This window comes from Miscanthus floridulus, chromosome 10 (genome assembly GCF_019320115.1).
Source record: "Miscanthus floridulus cultivar M001 chromosome 10, ASM1932011v1, whole genome shotgun sequence".
NCBI classification, from domain to species: Eukaryota; Viridiplantae; Streptophyta; class Magnoliopsida; order Poales; family Poaceae; genus Miscanthus; species Miscanthus floridulus.
The window spans coordinates 47958721-47977697 of record NC_089589.1 but is presented as its reverse complement, the minus strand read 5'-3'; the positions used below and the strand labels follow the sequence as shown (position 1 = coordinate 47977697).

The 18977-nt window shown below is 43.9% G+C and overlaps 1 protein-coding gene across 1 annotated transcript; it reads left to right on the top strand.

Annotated features, from left to right (window-relative positions):
• The first annotated feature begins 5068 nt into the window (after nucleotides 1–5068).
• LOC136488580 (uncharacterized) lies at nucleotides 5069–5425 on the top strand. The gene has a single exon (XM_066485467.1). The coding sequence runs from the start codon at nucleotides 5069–5071 to the stop codon at nucleotides 5423–5425; it is 357 nt and encodes a 118-aa protein (XP_066341564.1).
• Nucleotides 5426–18977: the final 13552 nt, after the last annotated feature.

The following is an 18977-nucleotide window of genomic DNA, read 5'->3' as shown; positions in this document are numbered from 1 at the left end:
AAATTAATGGAGATACTTTGTTGTACACAAATATACGTTTGCAGCTTGCAGATCAGTCACTCTGTTACCCCAAGGGATTTCTTGAAGATGCCATTATTCGAGTGGGACAATCATATGTTCCCGTAGACAATCATAAATTTATCTTAGCTATATATATATAATAGTAAGGAGTGATCTTAAAAATGAAAAACAAAATAAAAAGTGTGTGTCTATTTTTTTTGTTTTAGGAGCTAAATAAATAAACTCTAAGGATAGTCTCTTGCAATGGAAATGACGAATAGTTGCTCTGTCGTAATTCCTTTCATTACCTAGTTTTCAACTTTGAATTCTCCCAAGTTTTGGATAAGACTGTTTTGATATAAGAATTTACTCTAAACTTGAAACTTGTGGGTAGCATATGCTTGATCTAAGTCTAAGTAATTGACGGATATGATATGAGAAGGTCTGAGCTATTGTTTATCTTGTTCTTGGTGATACTAAAGTTCTGAAGATTTATCTTTTGAAAAACATAAAAATCCTACATGATGAGCTCCTGTATGACAATGCTTGAATTCCTACCGGAGCCATATATGATATTTAGATTAGAAAAACTTCAACATATATGTTGCTTGCATTGCATTGAGTTTAGTCAAGCTTTGTTGATGCCTTATGAGAGGTTTGCCAAGCTCTTAAAATCAAGATCATGCACACACCACCCAAATATGCACTACTCCTACACTGGGGGTAGGTGCAACAACATGCCATTCCATCTAGATCCACCCAAAAATGTTTTACTCCTACACTAGGAGAAAACACCAAAAATATGCCCTATAGGATATCCACCAAATAAATGCTCCAAGTTCTTGTTGCTATCTCTAAAAAGTTTTGTTGCAGAAAAGAGACATGGGGCTATGTAAAAGTAATTCATAAAAAAAGAGAGAAAAGAAAGATGAGAAAAAAGGACAAGTGTCCAAGATAATTAAAACAATGGGTACTTAGATGCCCGCCTGAAAAAAAAGATGAATAAGATAGCCCTTGCTCTCTAGCAAATGTTTTCAAGTTTCAAAAGAGATATATGTTTTCAAAGAGCATAGTACAATTAGGATAGCCACCATATATCCACCGTTTACATCCACACACATGCACATTTTGATTTGATTGTATGACTTAACTCTCTTTGGATCTGAGGTTTGACTTTACAATATATGTATTACAAGTATGCTCTTTTATGCTTTCTCCACTCCTATGAGCTCCACATAAGCCTTAGTTGTAGGAAGAGAAAGGCATAACATCACTATTGCCTTGGTAAGGATCCACAAATACCACATATATTGAGAGACTTGAGAGTGTCATACAATGGAAGCTCTGAGTTTTATTTTGAAAATATATAAAAACTCCAGAATAATGGTTGAGCAAAGAACTTGAGACATAGTGCTTGACTTGATCGTTCTGTCTTTCAATTGCTCAAAACCCAAGTGAAGGCTATAAGCCCCATGGTTGAATGTAATATGGGTAAGTTTGAAAGTCAGATCAGTTTATCCAGAGGAGAATTCTTGTTTGAACGCATGTGTACTTTTGAGGAGTTGTTTCAATGTTTTCAAAATCCTTAAACTCCTAGTTCATTTACTAAGTTACCTTTGCTAAGGGACTAGCAAAGGTTAAGCTTAGGGGAGTTATTGACGGTAGTTAATAACTATTATAAACTGTCAATAAAACATGAATAAGGGCATAAATATAATCACCAATGAATGTTTAGGGGTTTAAACTAACAAATTCCACAAGTTTTGGAGAATCTGTATTCTCTACAGGGTTTATTCAGAAAACCATCAAGGTGGACCTACATGTTAGATTTAATTTCTCTTATCCACCATGAAATGGACACCAGAAGGTTCTAAAGGACTCGGGAGGACTCCACACCGAAGCGGGGGACAAGGGGCTAACATGTGGGGCCACCTGGCCCCACTGTCATGCCGCCCGGCCCCTATGGGTCCTACCTATCAACTGTGTTGTTATGTTGGTTCCCCACTGCCTTCTAGGATGCATCTACACCATTGCTTAAGTCGATTTGATCCAAGGGCTCACGTTGGATGCTCCGGGCTATATATACTAGCCCCTGCCAACCCCTAGGCATATTGATAAGCCATCAAGTCATTTAAGAAGACAGAAACCCTAATCATCCTCAGAGCTCCACCATATTCTAGGGCATAGCTAGTTAGGCTAGGTCTAGAGGGAGGCAAGCAGGACTTTGCTTGGATTCCCGATCTTGTCAAGAGTGTGGTTCGGTATAAACTTTGTACCCCTCTCTCTCTTGTTTCTCCATTATTTCTATATGCTAGTTAGAATTATTATGACAATATTAGTATTCATCTTATTTATGTTCTTCATTATGATGTTCAATGTCTACTTTGATTATATATTTAGTATAGCTAGTTTATCATTATGTTTATGCATAAGTTCGTATAGCGCTCACTCTAAAGTACACGGGGTGGGTGGTCATGTGTAAGTGTGGTGCTTATACATTGTTTACCTGTGGATACACCCTATATTCTGGGTCATGTGGTAGATCGTGGATGTGACACTCCCATTGAATCCTTTGTAGTCCACTCCCCGAATATAGGCGCACGTAGGGTTCGATTACAAAGGAAGAGCGAGCTCTGTTCTTAATCTTCCTTAGTAATATCCCTTATGTATAGATATGACGATGATCTTAGTAATGATTACTAGGTATAATTGCACTAATCAAATGTATGCATTAACTTGTAATTAAGAATGACTTAGGAATTATTCCTCTAATATTCTACTTGACCAATGGTAATGCCATAGAAAGGAGTACTCTGAGTGATTTATCATTATCATTACTTATCATATATACATATTATCCTATGACTTATTCCTGTTGTGAGTAGAACATTGGTTATGGTTTACTTCTCCTTCAATAGTATAAGTTATGAATATGTGTCCATGCTAGACCTTCCCTGTGGTATATATATAAATAACGATACTTGGAATACTCTCAGGTAAAATACAATGGTAAATTATCTGTGCGCTTGCTGGTCCTTTTCATTCATATATTTATATATTCTTCCTAGTCACATAATTAATAAAAACTACTTAGTGTTATTCTAGTAGTAATACTATGTAGTACCAACAAACACCTCTGGCATCATCACTAGGGATGACAACCTAGTCAAGTAATGTTAGGAGATATAGGTTTATAACCGGTGGCTACTTAAAACAAGTGACACATTAATAAATATGAACAGTGTGCTTGCGGATAAATATCTAAAATTGTAAAGGAACTATCAAGGCTATTACTTAGTGGCACTGCTAATCATTAGTGATGATGCTAAGAAATACCAATATACACTTCTGGCATAGTTGCTCGGGATACAAACCAAGTAGCTATGCTAAGAAGTGTCAACAAGCATTTCTGGCGCCGTTGCCGAGGAAGGCATATTGATTAAATAATCTAGTAGGACATGTTCATGATAATATGCATGTAAGGTAGCCATTGTTTATGCAGGCTAACTTTGCTTGTTTTCTCCTGTTGTGGATGAAAATAGGATAGTGTATGACCAGTTACAAACTGCCAGAAAACTACATCAAAAATTCGGAGGCACTCCTAAGGAAGAAACGGTCTCATGCCACTTCTTCTTCTGCTACTCCTCCGACAGTCGAACTAGTCACCCCACACCATCCGCTACTCCAATCATGGCCAAGACCCTCCATGATTACTCCACCTCTGTTGTTGCCAATGTGCCCATTGGGCCTGCTGTTAACATTGGGTATGGGAACTTCAAGCTTCGCACCGGCCTCATCACGATGGTGAAGGTGAACCAATTCCATGGTTTGCCCAGCGAGGACATGAACGCGCATCTCCAACACTTCCTCGAGTTGTGCGACATCATCATCATCAAGGACATTGCACCTGAGAGCATCAGGCTCTGCTTGTTTCCCTTCTCCCTCTTAGGGAAGGTGAAGGAGTGATTTTATAAGGAAAAGGAAGTTGACAAGACGTGGGACAAATGTTCCACGGTGTTCCTCGCCAAGTTCTTCCCCATGGGCAAACCAATGCCCTGAGGGGACGAATTTCCAAGTTCCAGCAAAGATCCATGGAAAGCATTCTCGAGTCATGGGAAAGGCTGCAACACTACATCCAAGCATGCCCGCACCACGGGATTGAAAACTGGTTAGTGCTCCAAAATTTTTATGATGGATTAATAGCCATGTCTAGGGTCACCTCGACGCTGCTGCTGGAGGCACTTTCCTTTCCCTCACCATTGATGGAGCCATGGCGCTCATCAATAAAATGGTGTCGAATCAAAGCTGGGGGAGGAAAGAAAAGCAAAAAAGGAATGCATACCATGAAGGAGATGGATATGCTTTTCGCAAAAATAGATCTTTTGATGAAAAGACTAGAGGAACGGGCCCAAGAGAAAGATGCCATGATAGGCACCATCCAGGTCATGGACTCACACATGACATGTGAGGTCCGTGAAAACATTGGTCATTCAGGGAATGATTGCCCCAAAACCCACAAAGAAGCTGCCTTCATCAACAATGGGTTTCGCTAACCATCAGGTAATAACGGGCGGAATAACCAATCTAGCCCGCAAGGTAATTCAAACTTCAATTCCAATTATAATTCGAGTCAACCTTCTTTGAAAGACTTGGTACTAGGCCAAGCAAAAATTAATGAAAATATTACGAAGAAATTAATGTCAAACGATAAAATTCTTGAGAATATAAATTCTCAAATCAAAGGTTTAACTTCTGCTGTTAAAAATCAATTGAGCTTTAATAAAATGATAGAAACACAACAAGCTCAAATAGCTACTGGAATTCCTATTGGCAGTAATGGAAAAATTCCTGCTCAACCTGAGAATTCTCCAGGGAAAGCAAAAGGACACTAGGAGGCCAAACCTTGAACAACATAAAAAGAAAAAGAAAAAGAAGAGGAGATGGCACCAAAAGACTTCATCAACACCAGCTACCAGCTGTTTCCCACAAGGAACCGCAGCAGGCCGTGGATGAGCAATTCACATATTTTGTTGAGATGATCGAGAAGATACATGTAAGTGTCCCCCTGATGGACATCTTGCATGTACCTTCCTACGCCAAGTACATCAAGTACATCATCAACAATAAGCGACCACCACCATCCACGGAGGTCGTCAAGCTAACAGAACTGTGTAGCGCTGCTATACTCGACTTTCTTGAAAAGAAGAAGGATCCTGGGTGCCCCACAATCTCATGTTCCATTGCGATCCAGTACTTCGACCAAGCCTTGTGCAACCTTGGGGCTAGCATAAGCGTTATGCCCAAGGCCGTCTTCGACAAGCTTAACCTCATGCAATTGATGCCAACACCAATGATGCTTCAGCTGGCCAATTCGACGGTCCGCTACCCGGTAGGGATAGCCAAAGATATTCCGATGAAAATTTGAGATTGCTACATCCCTGTCGACTTCGTGGTGATCGACATGGAGGTCATAAAAGAATCAACCCTCATCCTTGGGTGACTGTTCTTGAGCACTGCAGGAGCCCAAATTAATGTTGGAGCCAGAGAAATCTGCTTCAATATCCATGGAAATGAAGAAAAAATCGCCTTCAGGCCCAGGAAGGAGCAATGCTCCATGATTTGTATCAAGTATGGGACAAACCTGCAAGGCCTAAGGGAGGTCCATATCCAACCTCAAATGATGGATAGGCCTATGAAAAAGAACAAAGAAATCAAAAAGAAGTTGAAGCAGAAAAAAGTTAAACAAATGACATAAAAGAAGATCCCAAAAGTTGTTCCCACACCACCAAAGAAGAACAACCCGGTGTGGAAACCAAAAGAAGCAGCTCCGAAGGCTACCACCACACCACCAAGAACAAACAAGTTGGTGTGGAGGCTGAAGAAAGAGCAGACCTCCGCATCCACTTCTCCGGGATCTGGCACTCCATCAACAAACAAGAGATGAACGGAGAAGGGTCCTACTCATTGGACATTAAAAGGTGAGTCCTTATCAAAGGTAAATTGGTAGTTATCTTTATAATCATACTAAAAATTTTAAATTTCTACATTAATAAAGGAAAATGACAATAATAAAGTTTACCTCTTTACCACTATTCCCATTAAATAAATCCCGCTTGTTCTATAGAAAGTATACTTTGGTTTGAAGCATGATTAGTATACGAATCATGTCTTCATAGGCTTTTTAAAATTAAGCAGGGTGCTTAGGTTATCCAGCCTACCTTGATTAGATAATTAATCATTGAACCAAAAATACTCAGTATGAACATTAGTCGATACACTAAAACAAAATAACCTACCTCGAAGTCATCATCTGGGAACGAGCAAGCTTGGGGGAGGACCCCCGCAGAGGTAAGGAGTATCCTTTAATTTCCACATTTTAATTTTTGCAATAGTTATTTTCTGCATTTATTTATTTATTAGCATTTAAAAAATAAATTCAAAAAAATATCAAATCCAAAAAATTGAATATGATAAAAACAACAAAAATATTTATTCCACTCCCATATGTGATTTAAGAATGTTTAGTTTTTCCTTTATTAAAATGATGAATAGTTGCTCTGTCTATAATTCATCTATGCCTAGGCTGTAACTTAGTATTCCCCAAGATTTAAGTTTGTTGGCTAAAATGCCTCATCCTAAAACTTGAAACTTGTGGGTTGCAAAAGCATGATCATGTTCTAAATTGTTGCGAGTTCTGATATGGTAAATAGAATATGATATGACTTTATTCTAGGAGAAACTTGACATATGGAGTTTTCATTTTAAAAATGCTAAAATCAAAAGTTCCTCAATGGTTATGAATTCCTACCACGGCCATATGAGATGATTCAAATACAAACCTTAGTCATATGCTACTTATATTCACATTGAGTTTTGTCAAATTGTTGTGACCCTTGTAGAGATTCTAGTCACGCACCCATGATCAAGATTCACGTACACCCACAAATAAAATGCTAACTCTTACACTGAGAGTTACACAAAAACATGTTTTTCCGTCCACCTACAATAAAAAACTCCATTCACTTGTCATGAGTCTTTCTCTCCAAAGTTTTCATATGCCAAAAAAAGAAGTATGGGGCTATGCAAAAAAAGAGAGACACATGAAGATCTCAAAATAGCAAAAGAAAAGAAGAAAAAGAATGGAACACATGAAGGTTCCAAAGTATTGAAAAAAAAGAGATAGCCCATACTTCCAAGGCAATTATCAAAAGAGAGAAAGTCATGATCAAAGGAGTACCAAAAATAATAGGATTAGGAAAATATTCCACACACTTGCACATCTTGATCAAAGTGTATGACTTGCATCTCCTTGGATCTAGTTTTTGACTTAGCAACATATGTGATGTAAGTATGCCTCTCATTCATACCTACCTAAAACTCCACTCAAAGCCTTTTAGAGATAGGATGAAAAGAAGGCAAAACAATCAAGTGCCTTGGTGAGGATCATACACATTGAGCGATTGAGTGAATCATTTGAGAAACTTACATTTCATTTTTCAAAATTCATAAAACCTACGGATAGAAGGTTGATCAAAGAATGAATGCTTGGTAATTCTGTTAAAACCGTTCTATCTTGCAACCACCTAAGACTTGGAAAACCAATAAGCCCCATAGGGATTAAGTTAAAAGGGTGGATAGAATGCCAACTTATTTAAATTGAGAAAGAATACTTTGTTATAGGCATGGCACATGTAAATTATATTCATCATCGTAGTAGCTACTTATCAACAACCAATAATTTAGCTATTTCCTCAGGACAAGCAAAGGTTAAGCTTGCGGGAGCTTGTTGGCGGTCTTTATCGATCAAATTCGACCGCCAATTAAGACATAAAAAGAGGAGAAATTGGCAATCTTAAACACATATGCGTTTACTATTAACCAAGTTCCACATGTATTTGGAGAACATTATTTTGCAGGTCACAAACACAAATACATTGAATAATTCATCGAAAGGCACTTTTCGACGCTAATTTGCGCAAAGGAAAAAGGGAGACACCCATCAAATCAATTCAAATGGGGCAAAACCCCACGGGGAAGCAATCCTGGTCTACCCCATGGCCTGCCAGACGAAGGCGGTGGCGAGAGGCCATGGTCAAGGGGCGCCCGACCCCTTGCTGGCACTGCTCAACTCCTCCTTCGACCTGTGGTGGGATGCCACCATGCTAAGGCAGTGTAGCCTAGAGTTTCACGCCAAGAATAGACAAAGCACCGCCTAGGCTCCTATATAAATAGAGGGTTACCCCCCCCCTCTCACAACACACAACACATTGAGCTCACCTCACTCTCTCTAGTTCTCTTTTACCTTTTAGTAGTTGTATTAGAGCAAGACAAAGCTACCTTGGAGAGCTTGGCTCCTTGGAAGAAGTGACCTTTGGGTATGAGTAGAAATATGAGTTTTTCCAAAGTTATGCTCTCATATGATATTTCATACTTATGAACTAGAGTATAGTTATTGTGTTATAATCTTGATATATGAACTAGTCTATAGTTTGTATGTCATGAGAGTAGCATACATGACTTCATTCTTAACAATTCATATAACTTAAATAATCGGAATTAGAATGAAGTTGAGGTGGCGGTTCATCGTGCCATTAGGTGTGCCCAAGTTCTTTACATGTCGATCTGTATGGTCGGGGACCCATGGGGATTTGGGTATGCCCAGTCCCACCTAGCAGCGCCTTTGTCTCTGCTTCGGTGATTTGCCTTCTGGAGTGTTCTAGAGTCTTCCAACATCGGCTTCGTGGTGGAATTCCGTAATTTCCTTTGATGAATATGTCCCCTTGACGGTTTTCTAGATAAACCCTGCTGAAAACACAAATTCATCAAAACTCATGAAATTTATTAGTTTAAACCCCTATACCTATGTTTGGTGATGGAATTAAGTATAAATATAGGTTATGTTGATGGTTTATAATTGATGTTAGTGAGCGACAACAAATTTCCCCAAGCTTAACCTTTGCTAGTCCCTAAGCAAAGCTAAACTCAGCAATGGATCAGGAGTTGCTATAATGTTTTCACGCCTCAAAGTACACAGGTGTTCAATCAAAAGTTTTCCTCCGAATGAGAATAAACTGATCTGACTTTCAAACTTACTTGTGTTATCTTCAACCATGGGGCTTCTTAGCCTTCACTTGGGTCTTGAGCAATTGAAAGACAGAACAATCAAGTCAAGCACCATGTCTCAAGTTCTTTGTTCCACCATTGTTCTAGAGTTTTTATAAGTTTTCAAAATAAAACTTAGAGATTCCATTGTATGACACTCTCAAGTCTCTCAATATATGTGGCATTTGTGGATCCTCGCCAAGGCAATAATGATGTTATGCCTTTTTCTCTTCCTACCACTAAGGCTTATGTGGAGTTCATAGGTAGGGAGAAAGCTCGAGCATACCTGCAAATGCATATATTGTAAAGTCAAACAACGGATCCAAAGAGAGTTGAGTCATACAATCAAATCAAGATGTGCATGTGTGTGGATATAAGATGGATATATATGGTGGCTAACTTATTCTACTATGCTCCTTGAAAACTTATCCCTCTTTTGAAACTTGGAAATAATTTTGCAAGAGAACAGGGGCTATCTTATTCATCTCTTTCTCTTCTTGTTTTAGACGGGCATCTAAGTACCCATTGTTTTAGATATCTCAGACACTTGTCTATTTTTTTTCATCTCTTTTTTTCTTTCTTTTTATGAATACCTTTTGCATAGCCCCATGTCTCTTTTCTGCAACAAAACCTTGAGAGATAGCAACAAGAACTTGGAGCATTTATTTGGTGGATGAAAAACTTAACAAGCATATTTTTTGGTTCACTCCTAGTGTAAGAGTATAACATTTTTGGGTGGATCTAAATGGAAAGCATGTTCTTGCACCTACCCCTAGTGTAGGAGCAGCAGGTATATGTGGTGTGTACGTGATCTTGATTTTAAGAGCATGACAAACCTCTCGTAAGGGTCAACAAAGCTTGGCAAAACTCAATGCAAAAGCAAGCAACATATGTGGAGGTTTTTTTCTAGCCTAAATAGCATGTTTGGCTCTAGTGGGAATTCAAGCTTTGTCATACAGGAACGCATCATGTAGCATTTTTCTATTTTTTCAAAAGATAAATCTCTAGAACTTTAGTGTCACTTGGAACAAGATAAACAATAGCTCAGACCTTCTCATATCATATCCGTCAATTACCTAGACTTAAATCAAGTATATGCTACCCACGAGTTTCAAGTTCAGAGTAAATCTTTATATCAAATAAGTCATATCCAAACCTCGGGAGAATTCATGGCTAAAAGCTATGTACTTTAAAGGAATTACAATAGAGCAACTATTCATCATTTCCATTTAAGAGTTTATTCTGAGTCCTCTTTTTTTATTCAGCTCTTAAAAACAAATTAAAGCAAACTAGACACACCTTTTATTTTGTTTTCAATTTTACTAGATCACACATTATTAATATAACTATATATATTTATTATATAGATAAATTTTTATTTTGTTTTTCATTCACCATTTTCTTAACTATTTAAAAGAAACTAAAACTAGAACAAAGGGAAAGCATACTTACCTAGATACATGGGACTGCTTCTCCCCCAAGCTATCTCTTTCGGTGAGGGTTCGATGTTGTAAGTCCTTCGATCCGGACTTCTCCTTGTGAAGTTCATTGATCAAGTACCTCGGTTCGCTCTGAAGATGAGGATTCTTGTGGTGGTGCCTCTAATGGTGATGTCACATTTTTCTACCAAACTCGTCTTGGTTTTGAGTTTTGATTTTGGTTTGACAAGTTCAGAACACTTGTAGAAATTGGGGAATCAACTAACTCCCCCACACTTTGCTTGAAATGTGTCCTGCTCATAAAGACAAGGTAGAGATCAAGTGCATGGGCTCTGTTGGTAGGAAAACACAAACAGAACCAAAACTTTATTTATTCTTCTCTATCCTTTGGCACGCTGAACAAGATGAAGTTGATGTTGTGTGCTTTGTTCAATTATAACATGGGTGGTGTCGATAGAATATCATCGATAGTCCTCCGAGGGGTATCCCATGAAGGTAGATTGATCAGAAGAGGTGTGCGTAATCAAGAACAAGAAGGCAATAGAGACACAAGAGTTAGAGAGGTTCAGGCCGTCAGCACGACATAATACCCTACTCCTATGGTCTGTTGGTTTGTATTGGCTATCGTATGATATTGCATGTGTTTTGAGGGGGTCCCCTACCCGCCTTATATAGCTGGGGGGTAGGGTTAGATCTAGGATACAACCGGTAAGTAATAACAAATTACAGAAATCATGGGATCGAACATATCCTCACAGATCTCGTAGCATCTTTAGGATATTTCTCTTGATGTCTTGCGGTACACGTCGGGTAGTACGTGCACCATAAGTCTTTGTCTTGTGGGTTGGACCACCCCTAGGGGCACAACCCATGTATTCTATCATGGGTATCCGAGGTCGTAACCCCCACAGCTAATCCCCGAGCGCCTTGTATCCGCTGTGCAACGTCGTCTTGAGCTTATCCGAGCAGGTGTAAACAAAGCCGAGCAGTCAGACTCATAGTCTGACCACTCTAATGAGTCACTGAGCAATTGTGGACTGTCGCTGAGTAGAGTATCCCAAGTAAGGCTTGCTAGAAGGATGTAAGGTGCTCAAGTTCAAAATCCAAAAATTTCTCGCTGTGAACCAAGTGTGCCCACTTAGAGTCTGACCACGAGAAAGGGAGATAATCTTCTTCAACTTCAGGAGGCACAGAGTCTTCTAGATTAAAGAAAACACACTCACCGTGAGGAGAAGTGTGCCCACTTAGTCCTCAAGCCTGATAGTAGGTGACGTAGTCACGTAGTGCCAGGGTCCAAAAAGTAGAAAACAGGCAGAAGACCAGCCAAGCAGGTAACCAGTCCATGGGCTGAACCCTGAAATGAAAAGCGCGCATTCACCACAAGGTGAAGTGTGCCCACTTAGTCCTCGAGCCTGATAGTAGGTGACGTGGTTGTAAGAAAAATGGACCCTTGGCCCATTTACTTTGGATTTTGATGTTTGATGATCAACACAACCAAATTGGACTAATGAATTTGCAAGTGATTGTTTTGTAGTTCAATAGGATGCAAGACGTGACTTGGACAAAGGCAACATGATGATCCGATGATCAACACCATAAGCAAGACCTTAGAAGCACAAAAGAAGACCCAAGATATCAACCAAAGTCTAAGCACAAAGATAGGAACCAAGCCATATGCAAGATCGTGAAGAAATGATCTCACAGAGGTGACCGGACGTTGGAGGAAAGTGACCGGACGCTTTGATCAAGAGGCTCGGCAATAGGCATGACCGGACGTTGGTGGTAGATCGACCGGACTCAGGACAACAGAGTCCGGTCGAGTACAGAGAGGTTCCAAAGCGGCGAAAATGCGACCGAACGCGTTCGGTGGCATGTGACCGGATGCGGGCAGCGTCCGATCAGTGGATCGCGGCTCCAATGGTCGGGACAACCGGACACGTCTGGTCAGGACGTGATCAGCGTCCGGTCAGTAGCAGAAAAGCAGAATTTCGTCCCCAACGGCTACTTTCTCAGTGGGGCTTATAAATAGACCCCCCAACCGACCATTTGAGGGGTGTGGAGCTAAGGAAACATATCAAGGGTGTTGATACACCATTTTAGTGATCTCCACTTGCATAATGCTTAATGATTCATTAGGTGATTAGCGTAGGTGCTTTGCGAAGTGCTTAGGTTGATTAGACCACCGCTTATGCACTTGCTCTAGGTTTAGCCCAAGTGTTTAGTGAGGTTTGCATACCTCTTACCACTCAGTGCTTGTGAGCACCATTGTTGTACATCGGAGGGGCTTGTAGTCTTGCGAGATCACACCAACCGTGTTTGTGGTGTGTCCGCCACCGTGTACCAGAGGGAACAAGGCCGCGGCATTTTGGCCGGAAGCTTGATAGTGAAGACGGCGGGGAGCATTCGGGAGAGGCTTGTCGGAAGGCACGTCGGAGACCCACTTGCACGTGGGGAAGGCCCGAGGCTATCCATAGAGTTACCCAATCGGGAGCTTGGCCCTTGCGAGGGATTCCTTGCGAGGGGCTCCAACGAGGACTAGGTGGAAGCTTGCGTGCTTCTCGATACCTCGGTAAAAATACCAGAGTCGTCGATAGGAGTTTGCATATCTCTACCTTGCTCTTTAGCTTCTGCATTTACATTGATTGTATTACTCCTTTTACGGTAGAGATAGCAACATATTAGCAAAATGGTAGTTGCACATTTAGATAGTTTATCTTTTGCATAGGTTTTGCTAAGGTTAGAAAAAGAGGTCATAGTTTAGAAGTAGATTTTTAAGTTGTCTAATTCACCCCCCCCTCTTAGGCGTCACGGTCCCTTCAGTGGTCATGTGGTGCCAGGATCAGAAACAACAGTAACCAAAAAAGTCCCTAGTATGGTGAGAGACCGAATCATAATGATGATGTAGTCCCCGAGCCATAAGTGTAAATCTCAGATAGATCAAGAAGTCCCGATTACTCAAATCGTGGAGAAAAAGCCAAAGTAATGGTTGTACAGTAGAAATTACTGAGCCTTGAAAGCATTGCGGAGGAGTCAGCGAATATTCGGTGTGAAGTACCAAGTTACGTCGAAGAATGGGCGATATGGGCCGTAGTTGTGTGGAAGCCCAAATAACGGCCTAGCACGCCGCTTTGGAGAATTCAGAAGGGCGCAAATCAGCATGGTGTGGTTTCCCAAAAACCCTTGAATGCGAAAAGTGGGTACGGTTTATTTATAACTGCATCACCGCACTCCGCACTCCCACATTTGCCACTCCGCCACTTCACCTTCCTCCTCAGCCTAACGCTCCCCCATTCGCATTCACACGCGCTACGCTGCTAGGGCTAAAGAGCTTGCGAAAAAAGGTCAGTTCTGATCCAGATCTGAGGGATGGCACCAAAGAGGGGAGGTGGTAACGTGAAGAAGGCGGCCACCGGAGCGAGCCATGATAAGGAATGGGTATCGTCACTCATGGGGGAGATGGAGCTCAACGAGATGGTGGAGGCAGGCATTCTTCCTAACCGTGTCACCGCCAGATGGCGTTCGGCCGACAGTGAGCCCTATCCAATGCCACACACTGACTAACTCGTTGTCTTCGAAGATTATTTCTAGCATGGATTAGGACTTCTAGTACATCCTTTCTTGTGGGATCCATTGGAGTTTTGGAGAGTGAGCTTGTGCAATCTCTATCTGAACACTATTTTGCATATTTCTATGTTTATCCACTTCTGTGAGGTCTATCTTGGCATTCTTCCCCATTTCAATCTCTTTCGACACCTTTTTTGGCTCAAGAAGAAAGGAGAGGGCGGTTCCAAAGTGGTCGACGGTGTGTATTTATAGCTCCATGATGGGATGGCAAGCGAATACATTACTGTGCCACTGAATACCTCGCTGAAGGGGTGGAATGCCAGGTGGTTCTACATGAAGCAAAGCCATCCTACCATCCGATGCGACGTCGACCAGATTTCGAAGAATCAAAGGAGCTGGTCAAAGAAACCAACTAGTGCTGATATGGAGCAGGTGAAGGAGCTTCTCGCGCTAATGAGGGGCATGAAGATGAGCAGAGTGGTGGTGGTGTTGAACTTCATAATGCGCCACGTCCAGCCCTGCAAGGAGAGGGCTCATCCGGGCTTTAACTTCAAAGGAGATATTGACGGCACCTGGGAGAGGACGGAGAGACTCACGAAGGAGGCTGTGCTACACCGAGCCATTGAACTATTCGCTCCAAACATGCCGTACAGCGTGCCAGGGCAGCCGAAAACCTTCAACTGCACAAACCCACCTCCTCAGGTAAAAATCTCGACTGTTGTTTTTTGGTGCTTTTTATCCAATGCTGGCACCGAGCAGTGGACTGATTCGCTTGTGGAAAGATCCATTTGCAGGAACAAGCGGCGTACTTCTCGGGCGAGCCGAGGAGCGATTGGCTAAAGGCAGTGGACGCCAGGCCGACCACTCAACTGAAGGAAAGTGCCATCAGCGCCTTGTCCGAATCCGAAGGTGAAGGTGCTGGTCGGAAGGAGAGTCCCCTCTCGGTATCGGAGAAAGTTCAGGGAAAAAGGGTGGCGAAAGATGAGCCGGCCTGAAAGAAGAGAAGAACGGTAGATGTAGCTCCCCACAAGCTGGGCGGCATCTCACTTGGTGGCGATCGGACTGCTCGGATGCAGAGCATGGCGATATCCGAGTGGTCGGACGACGACAAGACTCTAGTAGCACCCCCTCCGAGAACTAAAGCGTCATCGCGCAACACGCGCACGGAGGTGCAATCGAAGGGAGGGGAAGGAGCCCTTGAGTAGCAGGTGGAGAAGACGCCGATGGCAAGGGCCGCAAGACCTCCAACCCAGGACACGCGGGTTGACCCCAGAGCCTGGGTGCTCAGGGAGGCAGTGCCGGTTTAGAACCATTTATCGGGAAGCTGATGTGTAAGTATCTTTGCCTTGGAATCGGTTGTCGTTTGATCTTTATAGTGGCGGTGATCAATGGACTAATCTGATGCAGAACGGGGCGCGCGGAGGATCTAAATCCTTTAGGCAAGACTGGCAAGTAGCCGGGGGCTGTTCTTGGCGCCGAGACATTGCGGGCAGATTCCGTCCCAGAGTCCATGGGCGCTCGTCGGTCTGCGGAGGAGTCGACTACCGCTGCTGATGGAGTTGGAGGCGGAGAGCGGTTGGCAACAATGGTGGATGAGTCTACGGAGATGCTAGGAGCAATGGCGAAAGCCGCCGAGTCTTCGAGGGCAGAGGCAGGAGCTGCCGATGCTATGCCGGAAACAGGGGCGTAGAGGCCGACAGCGTCGAAGCAGCAAGCGGCACACCCTGAGACGCCACAGGGCATGGTCGGTCGCTCTGTGTGGCCACTGAGCCCCCAGGGGGCGCCACCGGCTGTGGAGTTAGAGGACGTGGTCGAGGAGATTGAGCGTGAAGGCTCACGAACTCAAACCATCCATATCTTCCGCAAGCGAGGGGACGAAGTTGTGGTCGTGGAAGAGGAGGACACCACCAGGGAGGTGAAGAGGCCACGGTCCACCCTTTCCACAAGTATGAAGCAAATTGAGGTTAGTATTGTGTCAGCGGTGTCCGTCTTTGGCATTGGAGAATATGGTCCTTTACAATCTTGGTGCTTTGTAGGGCATAGCGCGAATTGTTGTACAATGGTAGCAGTTGATCAAGAGGATGGAGCCCCTCACTGAGGAGAACGAGAAGCTAAAGGAGGCGGTGAAGCTGATGGAGAAGAACGTCTAGAGGGCCCAGCATGAAAGGGATCTTGCTGAATCAAACGCCAAGGACCTAGAGTACCAAAAGGGGACCTTATTCGAGATATTGAAGATCGTCTCTGAGCAGCTAGAGCACACCTCCGAGCAGCTGAGAGGCATCTCCGAGCAGCTGGAGCGCATCTCCGAATAGAAGAAAGATATTGCGGATCGGTGAATTTGTTCTTGCCACGAAGAGCAGAAGAGGACATGCGCCACCGATCGGCATGACTGCATGCACTCGGTCTCTGCCCAGGGACGCTGCCCAATCATTCTCTGCTTTCTCTCCTCGGTTGGAATACTCAAGTTCTCTCTGCTTTCTCTCTACTCGCTCTGTAGGAAAGCAGCGTCAATGTGTTGAAGTTGAACCATTATTGATTTGTCATTTGTGAGATCTAGGGAGTTGTGAGGTGGGATCTATTAAAGGGACTTGTAATTTGTAAAGTATTTTACGAACTCGTTTGATTGCAAGATAAGTTTTTCCTAGTATTTTTTAATTTTGGATTGTTGATTTAGTAGATTGTTTTCTGATCTCATTGCAGGGACAGGGATCCCCATCGGGTATGAATTCCCCGCGGGGACAAGGATGGGGAGAAAATGTCCCCCGCGAGTCTTCACGGGGACGGGGATAGGGAAATTTGGACCCCACAGGGACAGGGATGGGTAGGCGGAACCCGACAGGTAATTTCCGGTTGCCATCTTGAGTTGTTGTGTCTAAACAAAGTAAGGGCAGTAGGGCACACATCACCACTCTACTGTTTGCTTTCTATTTGAGTTGACTGCAAACATAGAATTCATACAAGGAAAAGACAAGATGTTTCATGCGCCTCAGCATGATGATTGGGCCCTGTTTTTGCAGCTTCGTGAAGTTATTCACATGTACTCCAACTTCCGGTTATAATATCTTGTCCACTAGAAGACAACTGTAATTTCTTATGTCTCTAAAGTATTTGTTTGGGTCACACGACTAACTTACGTCAGGTTCGGCAGGACTTATTTTGACTTCGGCTGATTTGTATGGTTGATTTGTTGTGAGAGAAAAAAACACTGTTTTCTGGCTGGCTGATAAGCTCAAACGAACAGAGCCTTAGAAGGTAGGAGTACAAATGTGCCCCTCAATCAAAAATTAAAAACCAGTGACTATGACTATATTATATCATGTATCAGTATGTATTCCCCTATAACAATTGTATGCACTTACAACAAGTGCACTTCTCTCTAATGCACTCTAGCTTTACCGCGGGCTATTTTCACAAAAGCACCACCGGCAGCCATAAATTGTGTACAGGTCGCGTCGCGAGCTCAGCCACAAGTCATCAGATGGCCAGGCGAATCCGATTGCACTCCCATCGGCATAAATACCAGTTCTATAGTGGCCTAGCTAATGACCATCTACTATGCCCTGATCGGAGACAACAGATCCAACAGTCACTGGTCTGGTCCCAGAATGCCTGAGCTATAAGAAGAGGCTCACGGTGTCTAATGAAAAGGGTATGATAAGACCATGATTAGTTACCCTAACAAACTACTGATCAAGATGAGCTCGGAGCGTTTCCTAAAGCGGAAGGGCTTGTGCCCGGATGTTCGGACAGATGGACGCAGGTCCCGCGCATTATCTCACACTGCATCCCGCCATCTGAGTTTGCATCCCATCCAGCACCCACGTCCCCACGTCCTGACGTCGCACCATGCCCCTGCGCCCATCTTGTGCCCCAACAGCCCATCCCGCGCCCACTACTACTGTAATGATTTTACGCAGCGGGCGAAATCGGTTTTCCGCGGCGGGCAAAGCTGTCCGCCGTGGTTCAAAGACCACGGGAAATCATGGCTTTACCGCAGCGGGCCAACTTGCCCGCCACAGTTAATCGATTAACCGTGGCGGGCAGGTTAGGATGCCTGCCACGGTTAATGGTTTGGAAAAAAAACAAAAAAACCCTAGCGAGCCCAATTGAGCCCATCGCCAGGCCCAATCAAGCCCGCTGCCAGGTGCATCGGATCTGCTGCGGACGCGCTCGCTGTCGCCGTCCTTGTGTGTGGATCTCGTCGGCCTCCGCCTCCTCGTGCCGATGGAGCTCGTAGACCAGCTCGCGGTCGTCGTCCTCGTGCGTATGGATCTCGCCGGCCTCCGCCTCCTCGCGCTACCAGAGCTCGTGGACCCGCCTGGACCAGCCACCGTGGTGGCCGGGATATCCTTGCACCGGATCTGGGCGGCCCAAGGGAAGGCGGCGGCGCTCCTGGACCGGACCTACATGCATATACAGGGGAGAGAGTGAGGGAGTGGAAGAGAGGGAGATGAGGAGCGAGGGCAACCTACCTGAGTTGGGGGAGGCGCGACGCAGAGGATGGGGAATGGCCGCCGCCACGCCGCCGCTCTGGTGGAGCTAGATCTGGTGGAGGCACCGCCGGGAGAGCCATCGCGCCGCCGTCTGCTTCGTGAGGGAGGGGAGGGGAGGGGAGCGGGGGAGGCGCCATCGGTGGAGGGAGAGGTGGAGGCCTGCCGCCGTCTGGAGAGTGGAGGGAGAGGGGAGAGGAGCGCCGCCGTCTGGAGAGTGAAGGGAGTCGGGCGAGTGCGGTGGGTGAGTGGAGGGAGCAGAGTGGGAGTCGGAGTGGAGATGACCTAAGTCTGCTTTATATACTAGCCCGGTAGGAAAACATATATGGGCTTTCACCTGGGCTCTGAGCTGGGCCGAATTTACCGTGGCGGGCCTTATATT

What these genes read in the sequence shown, in the direction of transcription:
- LOC136488580 (XM_066485467.1), top strand. Translation starts at nt 5,069, where the DNA reads ATGGACATCTTGCATGTACCTTCCTACGCCAAGTACATCAAGTACATC.